This window comes from Hydractinia symbiolongicarpus, chromosome 15 (genome assembly GCF_029227915.1).
Source record: "Hydractinia symbiolongicarpus strain clone_291-10 chromosome 15, HSymV2.1, whole genome shotgun sequence".
Lineage (NCBI taxonomy): Eukaryota > Metazoa > Cnidaria > Hydrozoa > Anthoathecata > Hydractiniidae > Hydractinia > Hydractinia symbiolongicarpus.
The window spans coordinates 457,088-472,111 of record NC_079889.1 but is presented as its reverse complement, the minus strand read 5'-3'; the positions used below and the strand labels follow the sequence as shown (position 1 = coordinate 472,111).

The window sequence follows — 15,024 nt, the reverse complement described above, 5'->3', positions numbered from 1 at the left end:
ACATGATGAATATGTTCATCCTAAAGATGGTTTTAAAAACCTGCAATTGGGTGTTAAGGTATAGTAAAATCAACCGTAAAGTGTGCCAAGATGTCGGTGTTTGGAGAAGAACACGCCTAAGGACAATACATATTGTAGATATGCTATCGTTCATTCGAAGCAGTAAAACAGAATAAGACTTCACAAAAAAACTTTCAGATTCTTCATTATCTTAGCGCAGACAATTTAATATTTTGAACTTTTAACATATCGTTATAAATATAATGTAGACAGACTTCCTGCAAGAAATATTTATATGACCCATTTGATGGACTTGTCAACTATAAAGTGTCCAGCTTTAGGGGAAAGCAAATTGTGACCTTGAAACAATGTCCGTTATAAACTGATCGCTACATAGGGTGTGATCGTCATTTTGTCTGTTCATGAGAAAAGTGTCTATTGTAGAGAAGTGTCAGCTGCAAAGGATGTGTGCTAGATGGAGTTTTCTTTAGTTGCAGTTAATTAAAATTCTCTCTTTGTCAGATTTAATTAAAAAAATTTGTACTGAAAGTAAAGCGTTTAAGCCTACTCATTCTCGTCCCCATCCATAGCTCTTGGGAGGATAATTCCATCCCCAGAGCTCTATGGAGAAGTATCTCATTCCCAGGCTCTTGGGAGAAGAATCTCATTCCCAGAGCTTTTTAGAGAAGAATCTTATTCCCCGAGATCCTGGAAGAAGAATCTCATCCCCAGAGCTCTTGGGCGGAGAATCTCATCCCCAGAGCTCTTGGGAGAAGAAACTCGTCGCCAGAGCTCTTTGGAAAAGAATCTCATCCTAAGAGCTCTTTGAAGAAGAATCTCATCCTCTGAGCTCTTGGGCGGAGAATCTCATCCCCAGAGCTCTTGGGAGAAGAATGAACTCAAACTATGTTATGCTAAGTATTTTTTTAGCAAGCTTTAGTTACAAAAGAGACAAACGAAATCTGATATTACTACTACAAGGGAAGACGAGACGAATATGTTACTTTAGATTTTATGTTTATATATCTCCAATAATAGGTCAATGCTTGATGAATACATATAATAAACAACTCGCGCTTAATTTTACATAAAACAAAAACGTCTAGTTGCCAAACCAAATCGCACTGCAAATCCTGCGTTAAGAAATTTACTAACAACGAGTCTGTGCGTTCAGTGTAGCGATGAATTATTCGACCTAGTATATATTTCAAAAACTGACCACACGGATATAAAGATGCGCTACTATGAGTGGATTAATGCAGAAATAATTATAATAATTAAAATTGCTCTGAAATGTTAAATGGAGCTATTACCTAAAAATTATTTCCACTTTAACAAAAATTTAACCCTAAAATAAACAATCAAGTTCTATTGTCTTTTTTGCGAGCAGTCCTGCTTTTAATCTTCGCCGTGTTTTACTTGCAATACTCATTCCACCGGCCCCTTACCGTGACCCGCTAAAAAGTGTTGGTACTCCTCAAGAACTTTACTTCGTAGGTGAATGAACGAAAAATCGCTGTTGGGAAATAATTGCTCCAATGTTTTGTCTGAGCATTTTTCGTCGATGTAGTCAAAACCAGGCCAGTGGATTGTATCGCCTTCTTCATACCGATAACACTGAATTGTCGCGCAGAAATCATCGGTTCGATTCTTCAAATGATGTGTTTGAAACCAGTTTGGTCCGATCCATGTTATGTCTCCTTCTTTAGCATCGAACTGCTGAATAACCTTTTGTTTCTTTTCTGGGGGGTTGGTCTGTTTGTTATATATATTGAATGTTATTCTGCCGAACAATACCTTAATAATTGCGCATGTACCCCCGTGATTGTGAATTGGACTGCGATTACCGCTTGGCCAAATTTCTAGCACATATGGAACACCGGGCGCCGTTCTAGTATCAGGCCCTAAGGTAACGCGAAGATAGGCCATATCTGGTTCGGGAAATTCGTCGAGTTTTTCTTTTAACTTTTTGTAGAGGGTGCAACCACGGGTATTAATTGAGTACCGAATTGCATCGGATAGCTTCATGATAGGATTTTCCGGATATTCTAAAACGATTCCTTTGATATTTCCATACAACTCCTTACACGCGCGTGGTAAGCTGCTTGAAAACATCATCTTACCAGTATCCAGGTCAAACAGAGTGACTTTCGAACTGTTTAAAATCATTGGTGCGAAATTACATACAAAAGGATTGGGTTGGAACTGGCATACCGGTTGCTTTTCAATCAGGGGGTTCGGTTCGGTCGTCAATAAACATCTTTTCTTTCTATGAATCCACACATATTTGTCATATTCAGCTCCAAAAAATCTCTCTAATTCTTTTCTTTTTTCTTCTTTCTCCTTTTTTGTTTTACAATCTTTCAAGAAATCATGTGTCAAGTGTGTTGTTTCCTCCATTGTGTAACCTTTTCCGTATTTCAAAACCAAACCATCTCGGTCATAGCTGTACCAGTACGTCGTTAACCTGTCGTATTGTACGCCAACTTTGTCCGGATGTTTTATGTCTTGAACTTTCTCCAGAACTTCTACACAACCATGTTTGCGCCGTTTTATAGTAAACTGAGCATAATCATATCCAATTTCCAAAGCGATGTACTTATTCGGTATGTCTTGCTCTTCATAATTCTTTTTTGGAGAAACATACAATGCTATCTCAAGATCATGTTTTGATGTATACAGAAATATGCCTTGGCCGATGACTGGAAACTTTTTAGGCTTTAATGTAAGACAGCGATCTGTTGTCTGTACAGTGTCGGTCATTCTCGTGTTAAGTTGTTTCTCAGGAAATGTTCTCTTCTCGAGACGCAATTCCAACAACTACAAAATTCACGTCATTTTTTTACTTTTTATATCGCCGATAAAATCACGTGTTTAAGGCTCGTATTAATCATAAGATTTTTCTTTCTAGAAAACAAAATTAATTAAATTCCCTTTTATTTAACATGATAGTTTAAAATAACTTTTAGTTTCCAATATTCACCTTCGGTCCAAGGCCTAATTGATCAATGTCTTACTGGTCCATGATAAAGAATAAGGAAACAAGGTTGTTATTTTCATCTGCCGGAGAATGGGGTTTAACTGGTGAGCAACTTCGTTCTAAACCTTTAACTTCTTCTTATGTCACAAAGAAATTATGAGGAATGGTAGCTAAATGGAATTATATGTCTGGACATGTAATAAGCAATCCTTCATGGAAGTCGACCCTTTGTCCGTACATTCGTAGAAATATCGAAAGTGTCAACAAATAATAAACAGATGACGTAAGCCGATAAACATTTAGGATGAAGCTATACTGCTTGTACATCTGCTCATGTATTTGTAACAGAGAAAGAAAAATAGCCTCGTAACAATTTAATGTCAGGGAGACATTTGCACACACTTTCTAATAACTTAAAAAAAAGGGGGAAAACTTCTTTTCTTGGCCACAACTAGCTAGATGTTGTGATACACAAAATCACCGCACTGATGTCAAAAAAGACACAAGATGCCATGGAGAATAAATTTGAGGTTGATAACTTGCATCGTTTTAAGATTATTTAAATAGCCCGTGTAGCTAGATGTTCAGTCCCTCAGGGCTAATCATAGTAGCCCCTCAAAGAGACACTACATCCCTCCTCTCCCGCTTTCATGGAGCAATTTAGCTTTCTGTGGGCTTGAAAAAATGAGATCAAAACGTTTCTGGTATCTCATTTATTTGCAAAAATACAACAGGATCTTTTACCTAGAGTAAGGAAACACTTAACATTTTTTGCATTGCAATTTTTGGAGATTCAAAAACCAGACAAGGATGATATTTTTGACGTCTGGAAAAAAAAAACTGACATTCTATCAAAATTCTCACAGATAGTTGTGAAAATAAGAAAAAGATTACAGGTTTTTATTGTAGCTAAAGAAAAATTTATCAGAAACCTGGGGTTGGCGACTTCAAAATGGCTATCCAAATTATGTACTTAAATAAACAATTTTTTTATTCAGCAAATATCTTAGCGCATGGTCTACATAAGGGTCCCTATATCGTCGCTTCCATAATTGCTTTACATACTGTAGCTGAAAACGAGATAAAGATCTGGGCACAAATTTGGAGAAGCCCCTCATATCTAGTATCACTTACCTATAAATTTTTTTAAGAATTTTACACTGAAATAAATTAAAATAAATAAATAAATAACGCAAGCTTCAAACTGCGGCACAGGCTAGCTTTTGTTGATAATTTCTAAAAACAGGCTTCTCTTAGAATTTCATATGACACAAAGCAAAAACTTTATTAAATATTGCGTCATTCTATTGAAATGTGTGCTTACTTACTCAACAATGTCATTAATGACAGAAGGTGTTATTTTTATCCTGTTATGTTCCGAGAAGGATGAACAAAGAAAATTAAAGCAATAGGTACAAAAAATAATTTTTGGAACTAAAGTTTGTTTGGTATGAGGCAAGTATTAAAGGTTTTACAATATTGCTTGATCAGGAGAAAAATCTTAGGAAGTTGTACAGGTTTATAATTACAAGAATGTTAAGCTAATCAGTAAAAAAGGTTGGTAAATATATTAAGTGCTTTGCACAAAGTTTAATCAATTTTACTGCATAAAAATTTTACGACTTAATCACTTTTCATCTACTAATTATAAAGAAAATATATTTTTATTCAATTTTTTTTTTGTGTTGAGTTAATAATATACACAATACATAGAAAGAAATATAGTCAATTATCCCCTTCATATAACAAGTTTAACTCAAAATCTATCCTAAAGATACCCAACCTTCTTCAAAATTGTAGCTAGGTGACCGTTGTCCGCGAAAAAATAACGGTAATTTACCCGTCGCTACTCGCAGCTACCATTTTAGCTTAAAGACAGAAAAAACGTACGGTGAACGCTGTTACATTAAAGACATCTGAATTTTGTTGATTTTAATGTAAAAAGAAGGAGATTTTCATTCGTATTCTTGTAGGTACTCGAAAGAATAAACTTTGCTACATAGAAAAAAGCAAATAACACAGGAATAAGACCAGCGCATACACATACACGTAAGTGGATATTTTTTGTACTTTACCAACAAGATGCATTCGCTTCTTTCATAACAATTAGGAAAGTTTTTAGGCCTAAGTTTGAGATGATGTAGTAGGTACCTTGATCACGAAGTCATATCATTAACTAGGAGATTGATGGGATTAAAGTATAAACTTTCTACATGTAATAACTTCTGATATTTTCATGTTATGTTGTAAAAATTTATTTTAACAGAAAGGAAATACTTTATGTACCTTGGTTACATACGTCTAACATTTAGTGTTGTCAGTCCATTTGGAGTCATCTCCTGACCGCCACACTAGCCAGCTAGTGTGGCAGACAAACACAAATAGGAGAATGCTGTAATTGATAACATAATTAAAGTTAGGTTGAAGGGGAAATAGAGCCAGCCAATAAGTTAGAACTCCAAGGATATCAAACGTTCCGTTAATTTTAATATCTTAATCCTGGAATTGTGTGTCCTTGTATTTCGAACTTTTTACTTACTGTACTGTGGATTTCAAATGTTTGTGACCAAGTACAAGAAATATTTCAGCCATATTCAGTAACCTGATTGTAGGGGGTCTTATTGAGGAGGGGAGGGGGTTAGTATTTTACTTCAAATCTATACTTGAAGAGTGTGTTAATAAATTAAAACGTATGGTAAAATTTCAACCTTCTTCCAAGGGCATTGTTGATGAAGTGCCACTCTGTAATAACGGCCCATGGGCCACAAGACCCTGGGGACGAGGTTGGTAAAGTTTTTAAATCAAAAATCAGAAACTTAGTGTTGTTGTCACACAAGGCGATATAGGAACCAGAGATGCTAAATATATTTTTGCTGAAAAATAATAAATGAACCCAACTTGTTAATTAGTAAGTTTTCTCACACATTCGTTTGCACATGTACAAAACTCGTGATTTTAGATATATTATTTTGAGCGCGTATCGCCTCACTCACCTGAACAGATATAATTAACTCCTCCATTATTTAAAAAATTTAATTCAGGACTTGTTAATGAGGTAGATTTGAATTTTAGGGATTTGCTCTGACATTTGTTTGCGTAAAAAAGCTTAGTTCGACTCGGAACAATTGCTGATATGAATTAGAATCAGAAAACTAGGTATTAATATTCATGTAAATATGTTCAAAAAATCAAACTGGATAGGCGAAAACATATTTACATACCTTGATAACCCCTAAAACCCCATTTGTTCTAATCCGTGATGTCATGCATTAATTAGCATAATTATTAAAACCGTTTGAGATATTTTAAAAGATTCATAGACAACTTTTCAAGCTCTTTTATATAAAGCCCACTTAAGCTTTTACTTAAGATAACATTAGAAGGAAATCCTATAAGGAACAACTTTAACACAGCTAAATACAGTATGTCCGTGGCCTAATGTGCTAAAATATAACTTCAAATACATCTTGTTCCAAGTGTGATAGCAAGACTGGCGCAGGTTTACCAGAATCCTACGTTATTTTCTTTTATATGCTTAACCACAAAGCTCAAAATCTTCAAATTATTTTTTATGTTTTCATTTAACGGTAAAAAGATACAAGTACGCATTTAAAAAAACATTTTCTGACAAATATTAAGACTATATATTTATATATATGTCACACTTATTATATTAATCAAAATTTTAAAGAAAAACTAAATGATATAAAACACTCCTCCACTGAGGTTTTTCTTTCTTTTCACTGAACTTTTTCTCGGATATTTAGATGAAAAGTACATGGGGAAAAATACGTAGCGTTCGCTGTTGAAAGGAAAAAATTATATGTACTGGAAAAATACTAAAATCACTACCAAAATTAAAACCAAAACATAATCTTTTGAACGAAATACAAAACAAAGTCGAACTATCCGTGCGTGTGATTGAATAGACGTGGTCAAACTGTCTTGATAGTTAGAAAACGAACTATGTGCACTCAAACTCAATTAAAATAACCGAACTACAAAACATAAAGTTTCCATGATGTCACACACCGTATTTTCATGTTAAGTAACCCGCGACCCTGGGGATAAGAAAACAGCACAACTTTTGCACGTCTTTTTTTCTGCCCCTTTGTAGGTATAAGTTAAAGCATGTTTTTACACATTGTTTTTAACTTGTTTAATCAACTTGTTTAAAAGCAAATCGTGTGCTCATGTTTGTCCAATTGAGAACAAACAGCATCACCGCTCAAAAACAGCGCCCTTGTTTACTTAAAACCTTAAAAATTATTTATTAGAAATAACCAACAGCATAAATAGATTTTTGAAGATTTACGAGCGTGTGTTAATATGTACAAAAATCTAATAATTTGCATTTTATTTTTTACTGTGTTTGAAACTATTATAAAGTTACTAAAAATAAGGTTAAAGTAATGAAATCAAAACACAAGAAAGATGTTGCTTGTCGCTTATCTAAAAAGTGTTTTTTCAAACTGTAGTTGTTAGCCTGTAGAAAAATTCTCGGGAGTCTTTAAAATGCATCGAATTTAGTATTTCAGTCAAAATATTTCGTGCATTCTAAACACAAAACAGGTCTGACAAAACACTCATTTTTTATATAGGAAAAAAAAATTTTCCTTATAGAAAAAATCAAGGACAAGGCACTATTACACAATTAATGCATTGCGAAAATTTGAATACAGTGTTTTTATCGACCAATCATATTGTAGGATCTACAATATCATTGGTTCAGTTAGGCATAGCAAACGCCTTATTCTATCAACCAATCAAAAACATATCAAAACAAAAACACATTCTTTAAAAATATTAAAATATTAACTAGCTTCTAATAATCAGCTTTCAGTTCTTTTAGAGGGCCGTGCGGTGGAAAGAGGTAAATTTCCTTTCTTAGTTGTGTGATGACGGATGAAATCTGTCGTTTGTGATGGGAAGGGCGTTGACCAGTCTGAGACTTCTTCGTTGACACAATTTGATTCACACGTGTCAGCATTCGAACAACATCCATTTTATGAGCGTACTTTCGAAAAACTTCTACGATGGCTTGGATAAACCTATACATCAAAAGAGCGGAGAATAATAAAATAGTTAATTTGCTGAATAGAAAAATTACAGAACAGCTAAAGTACCGAACCCCTATATTAACGCACTACGTGAAATTCCTAAAACGTTTAGGCTTAAGTACCGAACCCTTTACGTTTAATTTGCAGAATAGAAAAAATTCATAATAGCTGAAGTATCGAACCATTACTAAAAAAGTTTTATTCTGTATGCGTTCCAAACTTCTTCCGTATACGGTGGTATACCACTATTCCTAAGTACTAGTCGGTGACACGTAGATAAATCCACGGGTTCGCCCGTCCTTTATTTACCGCATGTTGTGTGTCTCGTTACTGCAGTTACCATTTTGCATGACATACAGACATATACGGGTATTATAATATACATAAATTAATTAGGTCTTGTCGGTTTTTGTTCTGACAGATAGTAGGAAAAACAGAGTCCGTGATTTCTTGTATATACTGGCGTAGAGAACAAAGACGTAGGCGGCTTACCAAGAGCCTTTGACAGAGTTTCTCCACGAATAATATCCCGGAACCGTTGAGTACGCATATAAGAAATCTGCTTCCGTTGGAAGAGAAATTTCATTACCATACTCAGGAGGTCCGTCTGTCTCGTCTTCCATACTTGAATCGCGTTCAACTCCATCCATGTATTCAGAACCTGTACACAAAGAATAGCACTTATGTAAAAGCATTTCTTAAATGATGTAACTACTTAGAAAAGAAGTCAGCAGAAAAAAAATTATCAGACAAATCCAGTGAAATTGGTATTAAAAAAAACTTTAAGAAGTGATCACTATGACTACGCTTCATGCATCCAATATTTTTTGAAGCCTATGAAAGATGCATGTAGTTTTAAAAGCATAGAACTCTGAACCGTTATTCAGTCACCGTGATAGTAATCCAGGCTAGCTTTTTTTACATTCAAATCTAAATTTGATAATAAAGTCAATTTAAGGCCTCTTTTTATTCCCGCCCTGCCGTTCAGGATTTAACTGGTGAACGGATGAATTAAAGATTTATCGAAATTTCAACCAATCATTAATTCGTTATCCTCACCGTTTATTCTGAAGGCATATGTGTAGAACAATTTATTTAAACCTACGAGAACACTAGGACCAAGAAATTGGAATCTGTAGTTCTGACATCTAATGTTAATTATAACACTTTAACATGTTAAATCATTTCTCTTCTTTTGGTTACCTACTGTACCAAGTTTCATAGTTATAGGGTTTGTCATTGCTATAATTCAACAGGGATGGGTAAAATTATCACCTCCCACCCCCCTCCCTTTAAAATGCGACCCCAATATACCCGCCCCCTCTAAAAAGGTTGAAAACATGCTCTTACCTTGACATGCTTGGAAGAAAAACATTTTTGGTTTTCCAGCCAAGTTCTTGCCCCGAAAAAACGCAGTTAATTCTTTGATATCGACAGTACCGTCTGTTCCATACAGAATACCTTCTTGGCCATGACTTAAAACGCAACATGCAAAAGCCGAATACTGGCTGTAGTCCAAAGTTGCCATTTTCTTAAAAGCTTTCCTGATTTCGTAAACGGTAATGTTTCGATGGTATTCGACGTCAAAGCCTAGTTCTTCAAACAGCTCTTTCATGCACTGCGCATCTACATCCGTACCGTTCCGAGTATAAGGCGCCATTCCTGATTCGGGCAAAAAGTCTTTGTTGTTAATTAGAAGGAATCGACCACGTGGTAACCTCTTCATTGAGTAGCAATCTTCCGGATTGAAACAAATGTCCATGGGTGTTTCCACCGTCTCCATTTTAGATGGCACGTCTGTTTTCTTCTTTCCTCCTATTCCGCCGAATCTTCCATCCTCTTGCTCTAGAAACCAAAAAAAGAAGAAGAAGAATAGTTACCAATATATTTGTCCATTAAAACTCTTATTCAAATAAAGATACTAGTTGCTTTAAAACATTCATTTTTTTGATAAAACATGCTCAGGTTTTAAAAGATTTCTTTTGACCTATCTACACACCTAAAATAGGTGTGTAGAGGTAGTGGTTAAAAATTATCTTGAGGGAAAAAAATAGAAAAAATCAAAGATATCAGAAAAGACAAATGAATTTTGTTAATTAATAAGTCTTTGTTATCATTCTTGCACATATGACCTCCTCAGCCGCAACAGAAGAGTATCGGTTTTAAAAGATTTGGCATGTACAAAGAATGCTCGTCTTCTAGTAAAAGTATGCACAGAGCTGGTCATCAGTATCCAACTGAGTCCGAATTATTAGCTATATATACTGCAAGATTTGTTATGTATATTTATTGTTACCGTGTGGAGGCATGTCAACCGTGTCAATATCATCATCCAGTTTTGCTAGCTTATCAACAGGACTTGTGCTACTACTATCTGTTGTTTTCTGTTTTTCGTCCGGAGCTGGTCGACCGTCTAGGGTGTCGTTAACTACAATAAACCATGAATATGTAAAATAATAAGAGAAATAACATGTAAAAAAAGAACATAATATATTTATAACTGCATTTTTATTTAACGAAGAATAATTAAACTTTTTTAAGCTTGTTGTATCTAGCAAAAGATTCAGCACTCTTGTTTATAAAATAACAAAAATGAGGTAACTTGCAAGTCAGTTATAACATCCAGATGACATTTCAAATCTAATTTTAGTTGATATTTTATATAGAGGCTTTTCACTCTAATTTTAAATTTGTACAATAAAACGAATTTGATAGTTAAAAATATGTAAAAACAGATTCAAAAATTAATATGCAACATTTTTTTGATTTTTCAAAGTATCCCACAAAATCTTAATATTTTTTTAACATTGCTGGTTACAATATTAAAACAAAATTATGTGAATTTAGTAAGTATGGTTACAAAGTAGATTACATTCTGGTTAAATACTTGTTTCTATATGTGTAACTTTATGGGTTGTGGTCATGACATGTGGATCACGATAGTGTCATACTTTTCTGGTTTATAAAGATAAAAAATCAATTTTTTTTTTTGACAATTGAACGTTAGTGAGACAAAACCCACAAATCGACTTAAAACTCCAATGATTTGGTTGTTTAGATGTGGTCTGTTAAGGATTTCTTTGTTAAGACACCAGCTTTTTTTCTACTTTCTATTTTTAAATTTGTTACCTCCATTCTTCAATATTGTGTGTGTATGAAGTTTTTGTAGTGTTTAAAAAACGTTGAGTCTTCTTTTAGCTATGACTAGGTTATTTGCCACATTTAGTTTGCTTTCTTCAAATGGCAAAGAAAGTAAACATTGATCATGGTTATAAATTTCTTTTTGTCAACATACGTCTGTGTTTCCAATAAAATGATTTTTGCACATCACCTGGTACATTTAACCATTCTCACTCTTTCTCCTTTGTGCTAAGTTCAAAGCAATTTTGCATTAGATTCTTCTCTTATTGGCGATGCTGTTATGAGTTGTTAAACATTCAAAAGGTCCACCAACACAGAATCATGCGCATAAGTACCGCATTTTGATTGGTTCAATGGCTTTAGAATTAGAATAAGAATTTCAACTGTCATTAATGCGCAGTAGATCACTCTTGAATTGCTTCAGATCTCCAATGATTGAGTTGGATTTGTTGCAAGTTAATTTTAGGTAACTCATCCCTCTGAACACATTTTATCAATTACTAATTTTGATGATGATTGATGGAATTTCTGACTTCAAAACCCCTTGATAACCTTACGTTTAAGCATTCTGCAAGGTTTTATATATTTATATATTTTATATAATATTTATAAACCAGGAAAAGAAAGGGTGCAAGCACTTAGCAATATGGTACTCCATAAATTTTTGATTGAAGATTTTGAACCTTAATATACTGTTTTATATTGTTTTTGAGCCGTGGCTTAGCTCTCTTACACCACAACATTCAAGTTTGTTTAATATATTTAACCATATCAAAGATTTTTGGAAATCAAAATATATTACATGCAAAGCAATCTTTATCTAGTGCTTCTACAACCTCTTCATCAGGTTTAGGTAATTAGGTATTGGTAGTTTAATGACTTTTGTTGACAACAAACTGATAGTTATACAAAAGTTGTTCTTTTTTAGGTAAATATAATTTTAACTATATACAGTTTTTATAAAAAAACGGAATGTTTATACTTTAAAATTATTAAATTGACATGCTTGAAAGAAAAACATTTTTGGTTTTCCAGCCAAGTTCTTGCCTCAAAAAAACACAGTTAATTCTTTGATATCGACAGTACCGTCTGTTCCATACAGAATACCTTCCTGCCCATGACTTAAAACGCAACATGCAAAAGCCGAATACTGGCTGTAGTCCAAAGTTGCCATTCTCTTTCATGCACTGGGCATCTACATCAGCAGAGTATAAGGTGCCATTCTTGATTTGGGCAATTATTATTGTTTATTATATTATTGTTTTGATTATTGTTAATCTCTAATCACCTTGTTTTTCAATATTTCTGAACCTTCTTTACTGTAATTAGTTGTGTACAAAATTTCAGTCCAAAACATCTTCTAATACATAAGTTGTGATTCATTTAAAAATGGTCATTAAAACATATTAGATTTCCAGTGTGAATATAAACTTATATATATACATGTCAGAAACCATCCAAATATAAGGTGGGTGACATGGTCTGGTTGAATTGGCACAGAATGACCCTTTTCCACAAGCTTGGTTAGTAAGCTTGTGGAAAAAATCAACAATGGAAAAGATCTGTTAATTAAATTTAGATGATGTCATCAATGATCGTCAATACACAAAAAATTGTTTTCAAAAAGCATTAACCCATTGCCTCTATTGTAATGAACTTCAAGAACTGATAAAAATGATGTGTATCATACACATTATTTTTATCAGTTGTGACAAATCGTAAAAAAGATATTAGGGTTTGAAGGTTTTTTGATGACATCAACCACAACCAGTCTGTTCCAAAAAGAGGTGGCCTAATCTAGTTTCAACTTATTCAATTTGGTCCCAGGCAGTCACACATGGGAAATGATGTCACCTAGTTTAAACCATTTCTGCCTCAAACTTTAAAGTCCAATACAATGGCTTTGCTAATTTTTAAAACTAATAATGTCAGTCTAAAATGCAATTATATATGTCTTGACATAATGTCAATAAAATTAACAAATTAACAATATATATAACTTTTTTGCAACTTAAAAGAAAAAAGGGACAGATGGATGGCTTTGGCTGGAGATTGAGAGAGATTGCTGTAATACTCATTTGGGGTAGGCGCTTATTCAAAGGCGCGTAATCACCCTGTAGGCAACTTTTTTTGAGGTATCTATTTTATAGTAAAAATTGAAAGATATACATGAGAAAACATTATCCTGGAAATTTTATTGAAAAATGACAACCAGAACATGTTCAAATGTTTCATAGAAATAGAAAACTCACCCCAATTTCTCTTAGCCTACAGAACCGCCATTACATTTTCATTGCACGAAACATGCGATAATAAACGCACGGCAAAATCGATCACATGGTTGCTGGATTCATTCCATTACAGAAAAAATAATGAATGAGGGAGAGTATCCGTAGGCGTGTTTCTATCGTAATGCTTTTATGAATGTATCCACAATGTTCCGAACATGATAAATCAGATAAATCAATCAAAGTTTCTGTGTTAATCTTTATTATTTAAACGTTTTAACTTACTGAAATCAGACTTCTTTGCAACACTGACCACTTCTTGTTGTTGTTTCTGAAGACAGCTTCGCCTCGCTAGCTGTCTTACTTTTTGATTATTTTCCTTTGTTCAAACAGTTAGCCTTTTCCTTACGGAGACATTATCAGATCTAGACAATTAGAATATCTAAATTTTCAAAATTCCCCCCATACTCTAAAGTTAATTATCTCCATAGTGCTGCAACTGTCTTCAACTATCACAATGAGCATTCTCCCCTGTTGGGTATTTTACACAACAGGGGAGAATGCTTTTATAATATGCAGTAATCCCTGTCAAGCTAAGGAAAAAAAGAAAGAGCGTGATAAGCATTAATTATCATAATTAATAACCACTTCTTTCTGTTTTGTTTTGTCTGGCCTCCAAAAACAATGACGAATAGAATGGAAGAAAATTAAATCTAAGTGAAGAAAATGATACAGATGTTTTTACGCGGGACCACTTCTTTAAACAGAACCTATATTTCATTCCACTTTTTAGTTGGATAAGATTTTTTCTCACCCGTTTTATATATAAGAAAGACATTACAGGGGTGATGACATGGAGAATTTCAGCCTGCATGTAAAATTATTTTTACAGTTATAAGATTTTTTTTACGCATTTTAAAAATTTACACAACTAAGATTTTTTTTATGCACTTCCCCTTCTAAACACATAATATATAACCCAAAAAACCAGTTTCAAAACAGAAAATGTAAGTACTTACCTGTTTGGTTTTCATTATCTCCCAGCAACAAGGCAGTTAATTGGTTTAGACCCATATCATTTAAAATTTCTATAAATGTTTGAAATGCTTTCGGACCTCGTTTAGTTAAAGTATCTAATATCTTTTCATTTTGTTTTACAGAAGAAACTTCTCTTATTATTATTTGTTCATCAGTATTTGTCATAATTTTTCTGTCCACTAATTGAGTAACAACAGATTTGCTGTGATTGTCCATGCCTCGACATAACTCCAATCGATGTTTCCGAAGTGATTCTCGATGTTTAGCTTGCATTTTAAAAAAGTCTTTGTATATAAATATATTTCTTTAGTTAGCACTAAAACAACAATCCTAATATACCAATAATTTAATATATAGTAGCTAGCTATATACAACTCTTAACAAAATGTGAACTAAAAAATTGTGGATTGCCCACTGCAGCCCGGGTTCGCTCGAAATGTTTTGAATAGGGCACGTTCCTCTGTTTATGCCTCAGTTATCTAGTGGCTAGTGTTGTTTTGTTACTAGAGTTCAGTTAGGAAGGTATGGCTTTTATGATAAAATAGTCGTCCTTTTCCAAGAAATATGCAGTGGCAAT

The 15,024-nt window shown here is 33.7% G+C and overlaps 2 protein-coding genes across 2 annotated transcripts in view; one reads left to right on the top strand and one right to left on the bottom strand.

The window, feature by feature from the left end:
- Positions 1 to 4,194: 4,194 nt before the first annotated feature.
- Positions 4,195 to 15,024, top strand: part of LOC130628758 (leucine-rich repeat and coiled-coil domain-containing protein PF3D7_0703800-like) — a 36,931-nt gene continuing 26,101 nt past the window's right edge. The window contains exons 1-2 of the mRNA XM_057441762.1: positions 4,195 to 4,537; positions 4,954 to 5,029. The gene's annotated coding sequence lies outside the window, so the exon portion shown is untranslated. The remainder of the gene's footprint in view (positions 4,538 to 4,953; positions 5,030 to 15,024) is intronic.
- On the bottom strand, positions 6,529 to 14,872 carry LOC130628757 (caspase-3-like). Its single transcript, XM_057441760.1, has 5 exons — positions 14,429 to 14,872; positions 10,337 to 10,468; positions 9,391 to 9,885; positions 8,533 to 8,701; positions 6,529 to 8,031 (listed from the first exon to the last, which is right to left on the bottom strand). The coding sequence occupies exons 1-5, from the start codon at positions 14,718 to 14,720 to the stop codon at positions 7,806 to 7,808; spliced, it is 1,314 nt and encodes a 437-aa protein (XP_057297743.1). The 5' UTR covers positions 14,721 to 14,872; the 3' UTR covers positions 6,529 to 7,805.